This window comes from Mus pahari, chromosome 11, assembly GCF_900095145.1.
Source record: "Mus pahari chromosome 11, PAHARI_EIJ_v1.1, whole genome shotgun sequence".
Taxonomy (NCBI): Eukaryota; Metazoa; Chordata; class Mammalia; order Rodentia; family Muridae; genus Mus; species Mus pahari.
The window spans coordinates 49,389,242-49,400,803 of NC_034600.1; the positions used below are offsets into that span (position 1 = coordinate 49,389,242).

An 11,562-nucleotide genomic window follows, 5' to 3' on the forward strand; every position below is an offset into this window, starting at 1 on the left:
ACTGAGCCATCTCACCAGCCCGCCCTCATCCACTCTAAACCGTTCATTTTTCAGCACCCAACTTCCTATGCGCCTCTTCAGAGTTATTTCTGGTCTTTTGTATTTTGGACCATATCAAGACATCACTGGTCATAATTGCCAACATATAATAAAAGCTTAGCCGCGTATGACCTTTTAATTAGTTAATCTCACAGATCAAGTTGTCTCCAAATGAAGTAATATGTTTTTATATGTGTAGTTTATCTCAGTTTTATGAAAGAGATATAGGTCCCTGAGGCCTTTCTGATTTAAGATTATTTCTTGAGTTGGTACCAGCACTTGAGTAACTCATGTTCCTTAATTTCTGTGACTCCTCATCCCCATGCTTCTAAAGGGCACGTGTCATGATGGAGAGTTGCTTGGAACTGATAACAGCGTTCTGAAGCCAGCAGCCTTCATGGCTCCCCCCGCCTCCGGGAGTTCTGTATAGCCGTATAATCAGATAGTTTTTTACTATTCCTGTAATCGATACTTGAGAAACTCAAAAGGAAAACTTGGTCATTCTGTTTAACGGCTTCTGAGGTTTCAGTCTGTAGTCCTTGGCTCTGCTGACTGGGGGCCTGCGACAAGGCAGGGCATGACTGCAGTGGGACCACATGGCAGAGGCTACTCACGCCGTGGCACAGAGGAAGCAGAGAGGACAGGATGCCCTCAGTAACCCACTTCCTCCCACTAGGTCCCCTCTCCTAAAATCTCCATCACCTCCCAAAATAATGCCATCGTCTGGGGACCAACCGTTCAATACACGAATGTGTAAGGGGTACTCCAGTCAAACCATAGCACACATGGTGAGACAGATAAGTGTGCTGATGGATACGTGGTTAAACTCTATTGTAATTTAGGATAGCAAGAGTATGGCTGGGAGAATTAGCAGTTAGAAGAACAAGTGATTTTTAGGAAATCAGTGTATTAATAAACAACTGCAATTAGTGTCTGCACACCAAAACTCGTCATTTTAAAATGCGACTTGGGGATTTTGGATTTAATCACATTTGTGAATCTTTCATTGCTCTAACTATAGCATTAGATATAATTAAAGGAAGGATATCCTGTTCCTGTTAGCAACCATTCCCATTTCCTCCTCCAAGCCTCTAGCCACCGTGAATCTACTTTTCATTTCATAGCTTAGCCTGCTCTGGGCATTCCACACAAACTGGGTTCTGCAATGTATGCATGGTTTCTACAATGTGGATGGTTTCTTTCAGCTATATTCCTTAGCATTTTGAACACACCTCACTGAGCACTTAACTTGGTTTTTTGGCTAGGGGTGGAAACCAGCATTTTCTAATACTAGGCAAGCTTTCTACCAATGAGCTATGTCCCCTGCCCAATACTCATTTATTCAGTAGGTTACAGTAACTTGATCATCTATCTGCCAGCCTCCCGTTGGACTATTGGCATTGTAAGGTTAGATATTTCAAATTGAAAGTCTGTCATATGGTGGCCACTAGAAAAATATTTTCCGGACAAATTGCAAGATCCTGGTGCATGATGGTCTACTCTGGGAAATGATCATCTTCCTCCTTTGAGAAGTGGATCTGATAAGAACAAATGCTTTGTATCACGTGTATAGTTAAAGATTTTTTTTATTTAATTATTTTACATATATGATGAGTACACTGTAGCTGTCTTCGGATATACCAGAAGAGGGCATCTGATCCTACTACAGATGGTTGTGAGCCACCATGTGGTTGTTGGGAATTGAACTCAGGACCTCTGGAAGAGCAGTTAACTGCTGAGCCATCTCTCCAGCCCCTCATGTGTACAGTTAAAGTTCAAACAGTTATTAACTAGAATGCATAGTTGGCACGTTTTTGAAGATTTTTTTGTAAATGGACTTACATAGATATATAATTAAGATATTTAGAGACACTTTGTATAACCTATTTTCCTTGGAATATAAAAAATACGTTAAATTGAAATTTATTCCCCCATTTTTGCATATATTTATTATATTGTAACTATTTCATTATGACACATATATTTGATTACATGCACTCCCACCACCTTTCGAGACTGCTGCTCTTCATCCTCATCCAAGTAAGAACCCCCTTTCCTTTTATGTCCTTTCCTCCTGTTGTGAGTTTCTTTAGGGTTTTTTGTTTTGGGTTTTGGTTTTTCGAGACAGGGTTTCTCTGTGTAGCCCTAGCTGTCCTGGAACTTACTCTGTAGACCCGGCTGGCCTCGAACTCAGAAATCCACCTGCCTCTGCCTCCCAAGTGCTGGGATTAAAGGCGTGCACCACCACGGCCGGCCAGGGTTCTTTATAGAACAATGAGTACCTTACTAGTGGCTGCCCCACTGGAAAAGGTGTCTTTCCTTCCCCCAGCAACCATTAACTAGCTATGGGTCCTCTGGGAGAGATGAGACCTTGTGGGCCTCTCTACTCTATGACAAGATGCAAACGGACTCACTTGAAGGTCTCGTTCTTTTTCTATATTGTAGGCTTTAGTATCTGTGAGTTTATCAATACCGAACACATCCTTTACTACACTCGGATGAGGTCCTACTGTTTTTTGAACATTTATTGGTGGACATTTGCAGTAAGTTCTTTGAGGTCTTTCTCTTTTAATTTAGCTGCTTCTCGAGACAAGTTTGTTTTTTTTTTCCCCAGTGATGTTTGGTGATATTCTACAAGGTTTGTTTCATTATTTTACCTCAAGATATTTTCTAGTTCCATTATATTTCCTTTCTTAGCTCAAAGGTTGTTCAAGTGTGTGCTGTTCAATCTCCTTGTATTTATCCATTTTCTTGTTTGATCCCTAGAACCATCATGGAGGAAGGAGAGAACTCTCCCCCCCCCAGAAGCATAATTAATTAACTGGGACAGTGGGATTGTATCCAAAGGCTTTAGTTCCAAGTTGCTTTTACTACAGACTCTTGAGGATAAGGGTATATGATTTCATGTATTTTTGCATCTCCCATTGACTAAATTTATGCTGGAAATGGTCTAATTGGTAAAAATTTTTTTTTTCATTTAATGATCGAATGAGCATCGAGTAACAAGTGTATTAGTGGTAACGAGGTTTTGATGCTTAGAAACTTGTCATACATTTTACATTTCACAGGAAGTTGCTTTTCTCCCCCAAAGCTTCAGTAGGCTTGGTACCTTCATGTGGGTTAGACATGGACATTCAGATCTTCCCTTCTCCGAAAGGCAGCTATGTCTACTGCTTTGAGAGACGCTGTAGAGAGGTCTGCATGTTCCAGCTAACTGTTGAAGCTCACTACTGTCTCGTTTTGGGGCTGCCACCTGCACCCCTGTTCATTGCGATTTCTCACGCTGTTTTATAGTGATATCCAGTTGGTGAGATGGATCATGTGTGTGTGGCAGGTAAATTTACAGAGATTTTAATATGAGGAATGCATTTTCATATTTGTGCTGTGTCAAATAGCTCCTATCTTGATAGTATGAGCTTATATATTGACAGCTTAAGTCACCTCCCACCAGTGAATACGTCTTCATTTTGCTACAAGACGGATTTTCTCAATCTTTATCAAATCGTGATCTCCTTTGCACAAAAGCTCAGTCTCCTAAGACGGTCATTTGAGGATTTAGTGATGCTGGTTCAGCATTTCCTGAATCGTATTTGCCAACACTGACCTTGCTTAGCTACTCGGTTCAAATAGGCACCCCAAACTATGTCATGTGCTTTTGTCTTGCCCTGACCTGCAGGGATAATCAGCGGGGACCTGGGGCAGGGGAGAGAGAGGGAGGGACAGGAAACAAGAAGAATGAGACCAAGACAATTAGACTGATCAAGCTCTGAAAAACTTAATCCAGGAGTGGTAATTTAAGTATAAGCAAGAGGAGGATTCAAGGTAAGGGGGAAGAGCCCAGGGGCTCTTCGAAGGTCAGGTGGCAATCTTCAGCTCCTGGAACCATTAGTCACAGTGTCCTCTCTACCCACAAACATTCTTACTGTTATGACCACGAATGTTCTCTCAGGATTGTTTATGTAAGCTAGAAATTTTCCACAAGGAAAATGGCCTCAGTCATGGTCTCAGAAATTTTTACACTTGTTTTGGTGTTATAGACAGAATCTCACTATGTAGCTCAGGCTGACCTGGTTTCCAAATGCTGGGATTACAGGTGTGGGCCACTACGCTTCTTCTTGTTTTGATGGTGCTGGAGACCAAAGCAGGGAGCTCATAGATGCTGGGCAAGCCACATCCTTCTGACAGAAAACATCAAGCCTTCATCCAAGGCCCATGAGGACTCTCTTTTTCAAAATGAACTGCACTGGACACCATTGACCCCAGACTTTCTATCCTCCATGTGGAGCCCTGTCAGTCAGCATCACGGGCCCCGCCCTTTCCATCCTCCAAGTGCAGCCCTGTCAGCATCACTGGCGCAGCCTTTTCTGTCTCTCACCTCTTTTGTCCTTTTGCCCAGATTCTCTTTTCTCTCTCAAAATGCAGCTTAAATTCTAGAAGGCAGAGACACATTCTGTTCTTGCCTACTCTCACGAAAGCCTGAGAAGTACTTGCCTGAGTACATTTACCATCTGTTGCCCCGGAACCTTGGAGATGAGGACGGGCTGGTCCTCTGCGGACCATAATGCAAGCTCTCCCCTTTCTCGTAGCCATTCTGCCCATAGCCGCCAGCTGTTGCACCGAAGTGTCTCATCATGTTTCCAGAAGACTTCTGGAAAGAGTGAGTTCGTGCAGCATCCAGAGAGCTGACGGGGACTGTGACCTGGCTGCTGTCATGTGAGTGTCCCTCAACAAGGACATGGGAAACCAAATGCCGATTGTCCCCCGGGCTAACAAGTAATGGTCTCAAATGCCACAACCTACCCATCATTCAAACGATTACAGGAAGAGTAGCTCTTCTGCCCTTTGAGCACCAGGCTACCCGGAGTAAACACACAATCCCTCTGGGCAGGAATGTCCTGAGCCCTACACTCACCCTCCAGCCACCCAACAATGCTGTTTTGGGGTGACATGTCCTTAGTCACCAGAAATGATTGGTAACTTTACTGAAAAAGAGCAATCAGACACCCAGGAACGTTTGTTCTAGTAACCAATTAGGCAAGAAACCATGAACCGAGGTTACAGCAGAGATGCAATGGTCTCTGGTCTTCTGCAGTCTCTAAGAGATTTTTATCCTCTTGAATTCTCTTGGCCCATAGAATAAAATTCTATTATCTGGCAATTTAAATCACTTCTATACACACACACTTATTTTCAAGAGAAAGGGGGAAATAAGAGTGCTTACAGCCGGGCATGGTGGCGCACGCCTTTAATCCCAGCACTTGGGAGGCAGAGGCAGGTGGATTTCTGAGTTCGAGGCCAGCCTGGTCTACAGAGTGAGTTCCAGGACAGCCAGGGCTATACAGAGAAACCTTGTATCGAAAAACCAAAAAAAAAAAAAAAAAAAAAAAAAAGGAGTGCTTACAGCGTGTCAAATCCCTGGTTATTTTATTTTATTATTAGAAGAATGAGATAACGAATTGGGGATTTTTCTGCATTTTTCTGCATTTTAACCTGCTCACTGTAGAGGTAAGGAAATCCTTACCCAAGACAAATGATTCTTAAAGTGACAGAGCTAGAGTGTATAAGCTATTCATTGACAGACAACCTTCAGATTAGGGGGCATCAATTCCTGGACATTTTTATGTTATGTAACCCTGTTCCCTGGGAGAAGGTCTACTCCATGGGTTTTATAAGATTCCCAAAGGAGTCAGAGGTCTATATTAAGTTTTGGAACTACACTTGGGAGCAAATGCTGAAGAACAAATGATTATTTGCCCAAGATTAAATAATCTCGAGTGTCTGTAGTGGAACACAGAGGGTGGAGAGGTGGAGAACTCTCTCAGTAGCCCCCCAGTTTACACACTACCCTGGATGCAGCAACGTGGATAGTTTAGTCATTGACAACCAGTGTAATCTTGCCTGGAAGTCCAGGGCACATACTATAAGGTGGCTTCTTCTAAGGTGTACTTCAAGTTCCTAACATTTGGATAATCTCTGCACCATAGTTTGAATATAATAGGTCTCCTGCAGGCTTATTATGGGATGACTGATCTACAGCTAGTGCCACTATTCTGGGAGGTTTGATAAACCCTAGAAGGTGGGGCCCACTGAAGATAGGGCCTGGTGGGAGGAAGTGGGTCACTAGGTCCTGCTTCCTGTTCATCACAATGTGAAGCATTCCTTCCACCACATAATCCCACTATCTTTTTGTCACCAAATGCTTAGAGCCAATCATGGACTGAACCCTCAAGACCATGACCCTCCCCTAAATCTGTCTTTTAAATAGTCCTCTAAGACTAATATAGTACACCCAATGGAAATTCTACCAGTATTTTACTTAATCTTAATAAATATCATGGGTAATAGTTGGCAAATCAAAAAATTCATAGGTGGTTGACAGCAACTTGAGTCGTTGGGAGGTTTGTGTTGTCTGTACTACTGAACTAAGTTGACCAAGCCTATTCTGGCTGCTCCCAGACACTAAACTTACCACTGTCACCTCAAGTCCTCTCACATCAGTGACATGTGTATCTGTCATTGCAACCCAAAGGAGGCCTAAGAACATTGACAAGGAAGTCTCAGGCAGAGTTAGAAAAGTAGAAAAAGTACCCACGGGTATTTAACAGACAGCTTGTTGGGATTACCAGACAATACCATAGGTAATTCGGTTTGGGAGAAGGGCTGGTTAATGAATGACAGAGATCTAGAAGGCATAGAACAAAAATGGTATAAGCCCTCCGTGTTACTTTCGTACTTCTCTGACCAAAACACCTAACAGAAACAGCGTGATGGAGGGAAGGCTTATTCCGCTGATGGTTTCTAAGTGTCCCAGTCAGTCCATGGTGGTAGTCAAGATATGGTGGGAGGCTGTGTGTGGCAGAGGCTCCCATGCCATCATAGACCAGGAAGCAGAGTGTGTGGCCAGAACCAGTTTCTGGACTATGATTTTCCCAGTCAGGTGAAAGTTGAACGCTTATACCATTGAGGTTCCACCTCCCAAATGCCCCAGAGCATCCCAGACAGGACCACAGTTAGGGTGGAATCTCCCCAAATGTCCTGCAGCATCCCAGACAGGACCACAGTCAGGATTCAGTCCTCCCAAATGTCCCAGAGCATCCCTAGACAGGAACACAGTGAGGGTGCAGTCCTCCCAAATGTCCCAGAGCACCCCAGACAGGACCACAGTCAGGGTCAGTCCTCCCAAATGTCCTGCAGCATACCAGACAGGACCACAGTCAGCCTGCAGTCATTTAAAAAACCTCAGCCTGTGAGGAACTTTTCAGAGTCAAACCTCATCCTCACTTTTATAAGGAAACACGATTAAAGGATTAGCCTTTAGTTTTTAAAAGTACCAGCTTTTAATTAAAGAGAAATCATGGAGCCAATCACTGTTTTTAAATATATTTAATTTATTAAAGTGCAAATTTGTAAATTGAACTGTACTGATAAGAAAGTTGAAAAAATACAGGGCAGCTGTGATTTTGTTTCAAGTTAGTATCTTTCAGTGCTAAATTATAGACCCTGTCTGTTATGTTTTCTAATACCAAATATAAGTTGTATTATTTTCAAATAATTTCACTCCAGAGCATATCTGCACCTCCAAAGGTTGTATTTTACTATGACAGTATATAAAAGCTCAACAATTTGAGACCAGTGTTTAAGATACAGGAAATATTGCTTGTATTGCAAATGTAACTCACAAACATCATATAAACTACAATTAATATTAATTAATAGAAATCAAACATCCATGAGCTTACTAGACTCTTCCCTTCTATTTTCTGCCTGGATATAACTCCGTTGTTTCTGACCCTCTGAACGATCCTTGTGTGTTCTGATCTCTGAGACAGCAGTTTGCTTGTTTATGCCCCTCAACAGTGACTTAATTAAGAAACTTCCAGAAATACAATAGGAGGCTGTCATCCTTGGCTAGGGTTGAGGTTTCCTGCACCTCACAGAGATTCTCTCTTGGATAGAAACATCTGTTTGTTGTTGTTGTTGTTCTCCTCAATGAAGTCATTCAGGAGGTTAGAACTTCTCAGAAATAAATTTGAAATGCTGCTCTGGGGAAAGCGGGGGTCAGGGGAATAAACTTTAGAGAATGAACCCACACAGCAGGAGAGCAGGGTCAAGGTCTCTCTACATAGCCCTGGCTGTCCTGGACTACACTGGCCTTGAACTCACAGAGATCCTCCTGCCTTTGCCTCCTAAATGCTGGGATTAAAGGCTTGAGCCACCATGCCTTGCCCATGGAACTATTTTTGAGTACCCTACCTGGGTAAGAATCAGGAGGTCTCCCTGGCTTCTGATCTAGAAATTCAGTGAGGTACACTGGTGCCTGTTAGGGATTGTGTTGCCCCATCTTTTAATCACAAATGAAAGGGCAACAGAACATAGCTGAGGTTCAGCCCGTTCTACACCTGAGGATTCTAAGCACCATCATAGAGTGGCAATCAAAGTTGTGGCCTCACCAGGCTGGTCAGAAGACAGGCTTCCACATGGTTGCCTGTTCCTTTAACTCCCACACAGCTACTGCTGCCTGTGGCTTCTTTGTGTGTGTGTGTTTCTCTCCTTTGGGCATGTAGGAAGGAGCTGCAATTTTTTTTTCCAGCTCAGCACTGTTACAGCCAGATTTTCTCCCACAAGAACAAAGCAACTGGCTACTGAGAATCCGCACTGGTTCCGCAGCCATCTCCACGTACAGCACTGGAGAATATGCCATCTTCTACCACAGACTGGATGCTAAAGCCCACCCACATCCTTCCGCATTCTCCTCCCCTGCTGATTCCACACATTATCTCATAATGATTTCTCTTCGGAGAAATGGTAGCCTATCATCTCCTTGTGAATATCGAGGGTTTCAATTTATTAGGACACAGCTACATTATACATGTAGGTACAGCAAGATTTGCCACACTTCATCAGATCTGCCTGGCACCTAATGGAGAGTTAAAAGTCACCTCTTTTTTTTTTTTTTTTTTTTTTTCTGAGACAGGGTTTCTCTGTATAGCTCTGGCTGTCCTGAAACTCACTCTGTAGACCAGGCTGGCCTTGAACTCAGAAATCCACCTGCCTCCTGAGNTGGCTGTCCTGAAACTCACTCTGTAGACCAGGCTGGCCTTGAACTCAGAAATCCACCTGCCTCCTGAGTGCTGGGATTAAAGGCGTGCGCCACCATGCCTGGCACATTTTTTTTTTTTTTATGATAAGAGTCTTCTAGTTATCCCAAATTGTGAAAAATTGGAACAAATTCTGAATTGTAATTTAGAACTACATTATATTAAGTTTTACCGGACACCAAAATATTTTAGTAGATTTTTCTATTGGCCAAATTTGACTTCATATCTGTAATAAGTTAGTTCCTACTATGCATAAGGGTTTTTCAAAAATTATCTAGATTGCTCCATCAAGATGTAATGCCACTTCAGTGGGAGAAATAAATCAATTACTAGAACAAAAGGCATGGGGAATTAAGGACCAGCAGAGGCATAACCCAAGTGCGGACTCACAGGGAAGAAAGAGGGTCTGCAGCAGATGAGCAGTCCAGACAAGGATGTCCAGGATGCACAGTGAGGATGAATTGGTTTTGTTGGATGAAGTTTAAACATGGAAGCGAATTACTTTACCTGGGTCTGTTATTAGTTTTCTTTTCTTCCTTTGTTTCTTGTTCCCCCCCCCCTTCTCTTCTCTTTCCCTTTCTCTTCCTCTTCATCCAATTACCTCTTCCCTGGTCCTCAGTTTAATACTTTCTGCAGACATCTGAAGACAATGGAAACAATGTCTATAAGATAAGGATTTACCCTCTTGGTGTTCAATTTGAAGTCACTACAAATGCAATGTCCAAAAAGTGGACAAGTCACTAGTTCTTTTATGTATTTGTAATTCTTCTGGTTTTTCTTGTCTCAGGCAGGATTTCTCTATGTAGCCCTGGCTGTCCTGGAAGTCCCTGGAGGCCAGTCTGGCCTGTATCTAGAGATCCCCCTGCCTCTGCCTTCTCAGTGCTGGGATTAAAGTTGTGTGTCACCAGACCTGGCTTATATTTGTAATTTCTGTGAAGATTCACTTTTTCCGTTTTCTTGGCAGCCTTCATGTTAAACGTAGAAGAATCTGCATCAGTCCGCACAATCGTACTTTGAAGCATTGGATGAGAGCCTCGGAGGTAAAGAAGAATGGCAGAGAAAACATCTGTTCTGGAAAGAAGCAACCCAGCAGGAAGGACAGAAAAGGGCCCACTTCAAGAAAGCACGGAACACACAGGACACGCAGCCATGAAGCCTCTCATTAGAACAGACATGTGGACCTACAGTGAACTCCTCAAGTGAACTGGCCCATAGCTGGTTATAAATTTCTTAGCTGAATCTTCCTTATTGACACCTAATGGTGCCTTGTTTTGTTTTGTTTCATTTTATTTTGTTAATGAATAATTGCAGCTAAGGATGTAAGCACTTGGGTTGTATATGTAGGCTCAATCCCAGCACCATGAGCAAAAAAAAAAAAAACAACACTGTGCACAAGTAACCAATATAGTTAACTTAAAAACTATATAAAATCCATCTTTATATGTAAATTTTAACTATATAGAATTCCTCCAATTTTTTTATTCAAGCTCTTCAGCTCTACAGAGGAGTTGAAAGAGTGGAACAAGGGCCATATACATACCTGCCACCTACATTAGTCACTGTTAATCTCTCTCTGTCTCTGTCTCTGTCTCTGTCTCTATCTCTATTTGTGTGTGTGTGTGTGTGTGTGTACATGCACGTGCGCACATCCATTCGCACACCTGCATAGTACATACATATAAGAACTTCTTCACTAAACCATTTGAAAAGTTGCAAACATTATGACCTATATCTTAATCTGTTTCCTATTACTAAAAGAACATTTCTGATTAGGTAACCCCTAAAGAATGCAACTTTACTTAGCTCAGGTTCCTGAGATGAGAACACCTAAGACCTTGGCACTAACATCTGGTTGGCATCTAGTGAAGACCTTCTCACTGGGTCTTAATGTGACAAAGGGCTGCATATGACAAGAATCCTCTTCCTTTACTTATAAAGCCACTAGCATCCGGGAGACCACACTCATGTAGCCTAGTTTAACACCAACTACACCCAAATCCCCATCTCCAAATGCCAACATATGGATTTAAGGATGCATAAATACCTGGAGAACACATTCAAACCATAGCAAGACTTCAGTCCTAATTTCTAGAATTATCGCTTGCTATCCTTCAAGAATAAACACATTTTCCTAAATAATAACACTAGCAGTTTTATACGGGAAAGTAAACAATTTCATATTGTCTATGTTCAAATTTCTTTATTTCCAGATCACTTTATATAATTCTTTTCGGTCTAGCTCACCTATTGCCTTTTTATGTGCTTTAGTGTTTTCAATATAAAATCGTCTCTCAGGCGTTCTCTTTCCTCTCCTCCTTCCCTTATTCCATAGCACAGACTTTTAGAAAGAGTAAAGGTTAGAGCTCGCTCTCCATCCCAGGTTTGTCTGACTGGTCCTCATGGTCAGACTTTTCCATTTCAAGCT

At 42.4% G+C, this 11,562-nt stretch overlaps 1 protein-coding gene across 1 annotated transcript in view; it reads left to right on the forward strand.

Moving 5' to 3' along the window:
- The window catches only part of Ccl28 (C-C motif chemokine ligand 28), a 25,690-nt gene extending 15,089 nt beyond the window's left edge, over positions 1 to 10,601 (forward strand). Inside the window, exons 2-3 of the mRNA XM_021208811.1 lie at positions 4,626 to 4,752; positions 10,102 to 10,601. Coding sequence (XP_021064470.1) covers positions 4,626 to 4,752; positions 10,102 to 10,303 — 329 coding nt within the window. The 3' untranslated portion in view covers positions 10,304 to 10,601. The remainder of the gene's footprint in view (positions 1 to 4,625; positions 4,753 to 10,101) is intronic.
- Positions 10,602 to 11,562: the final 961 nt, after the last annotated feature.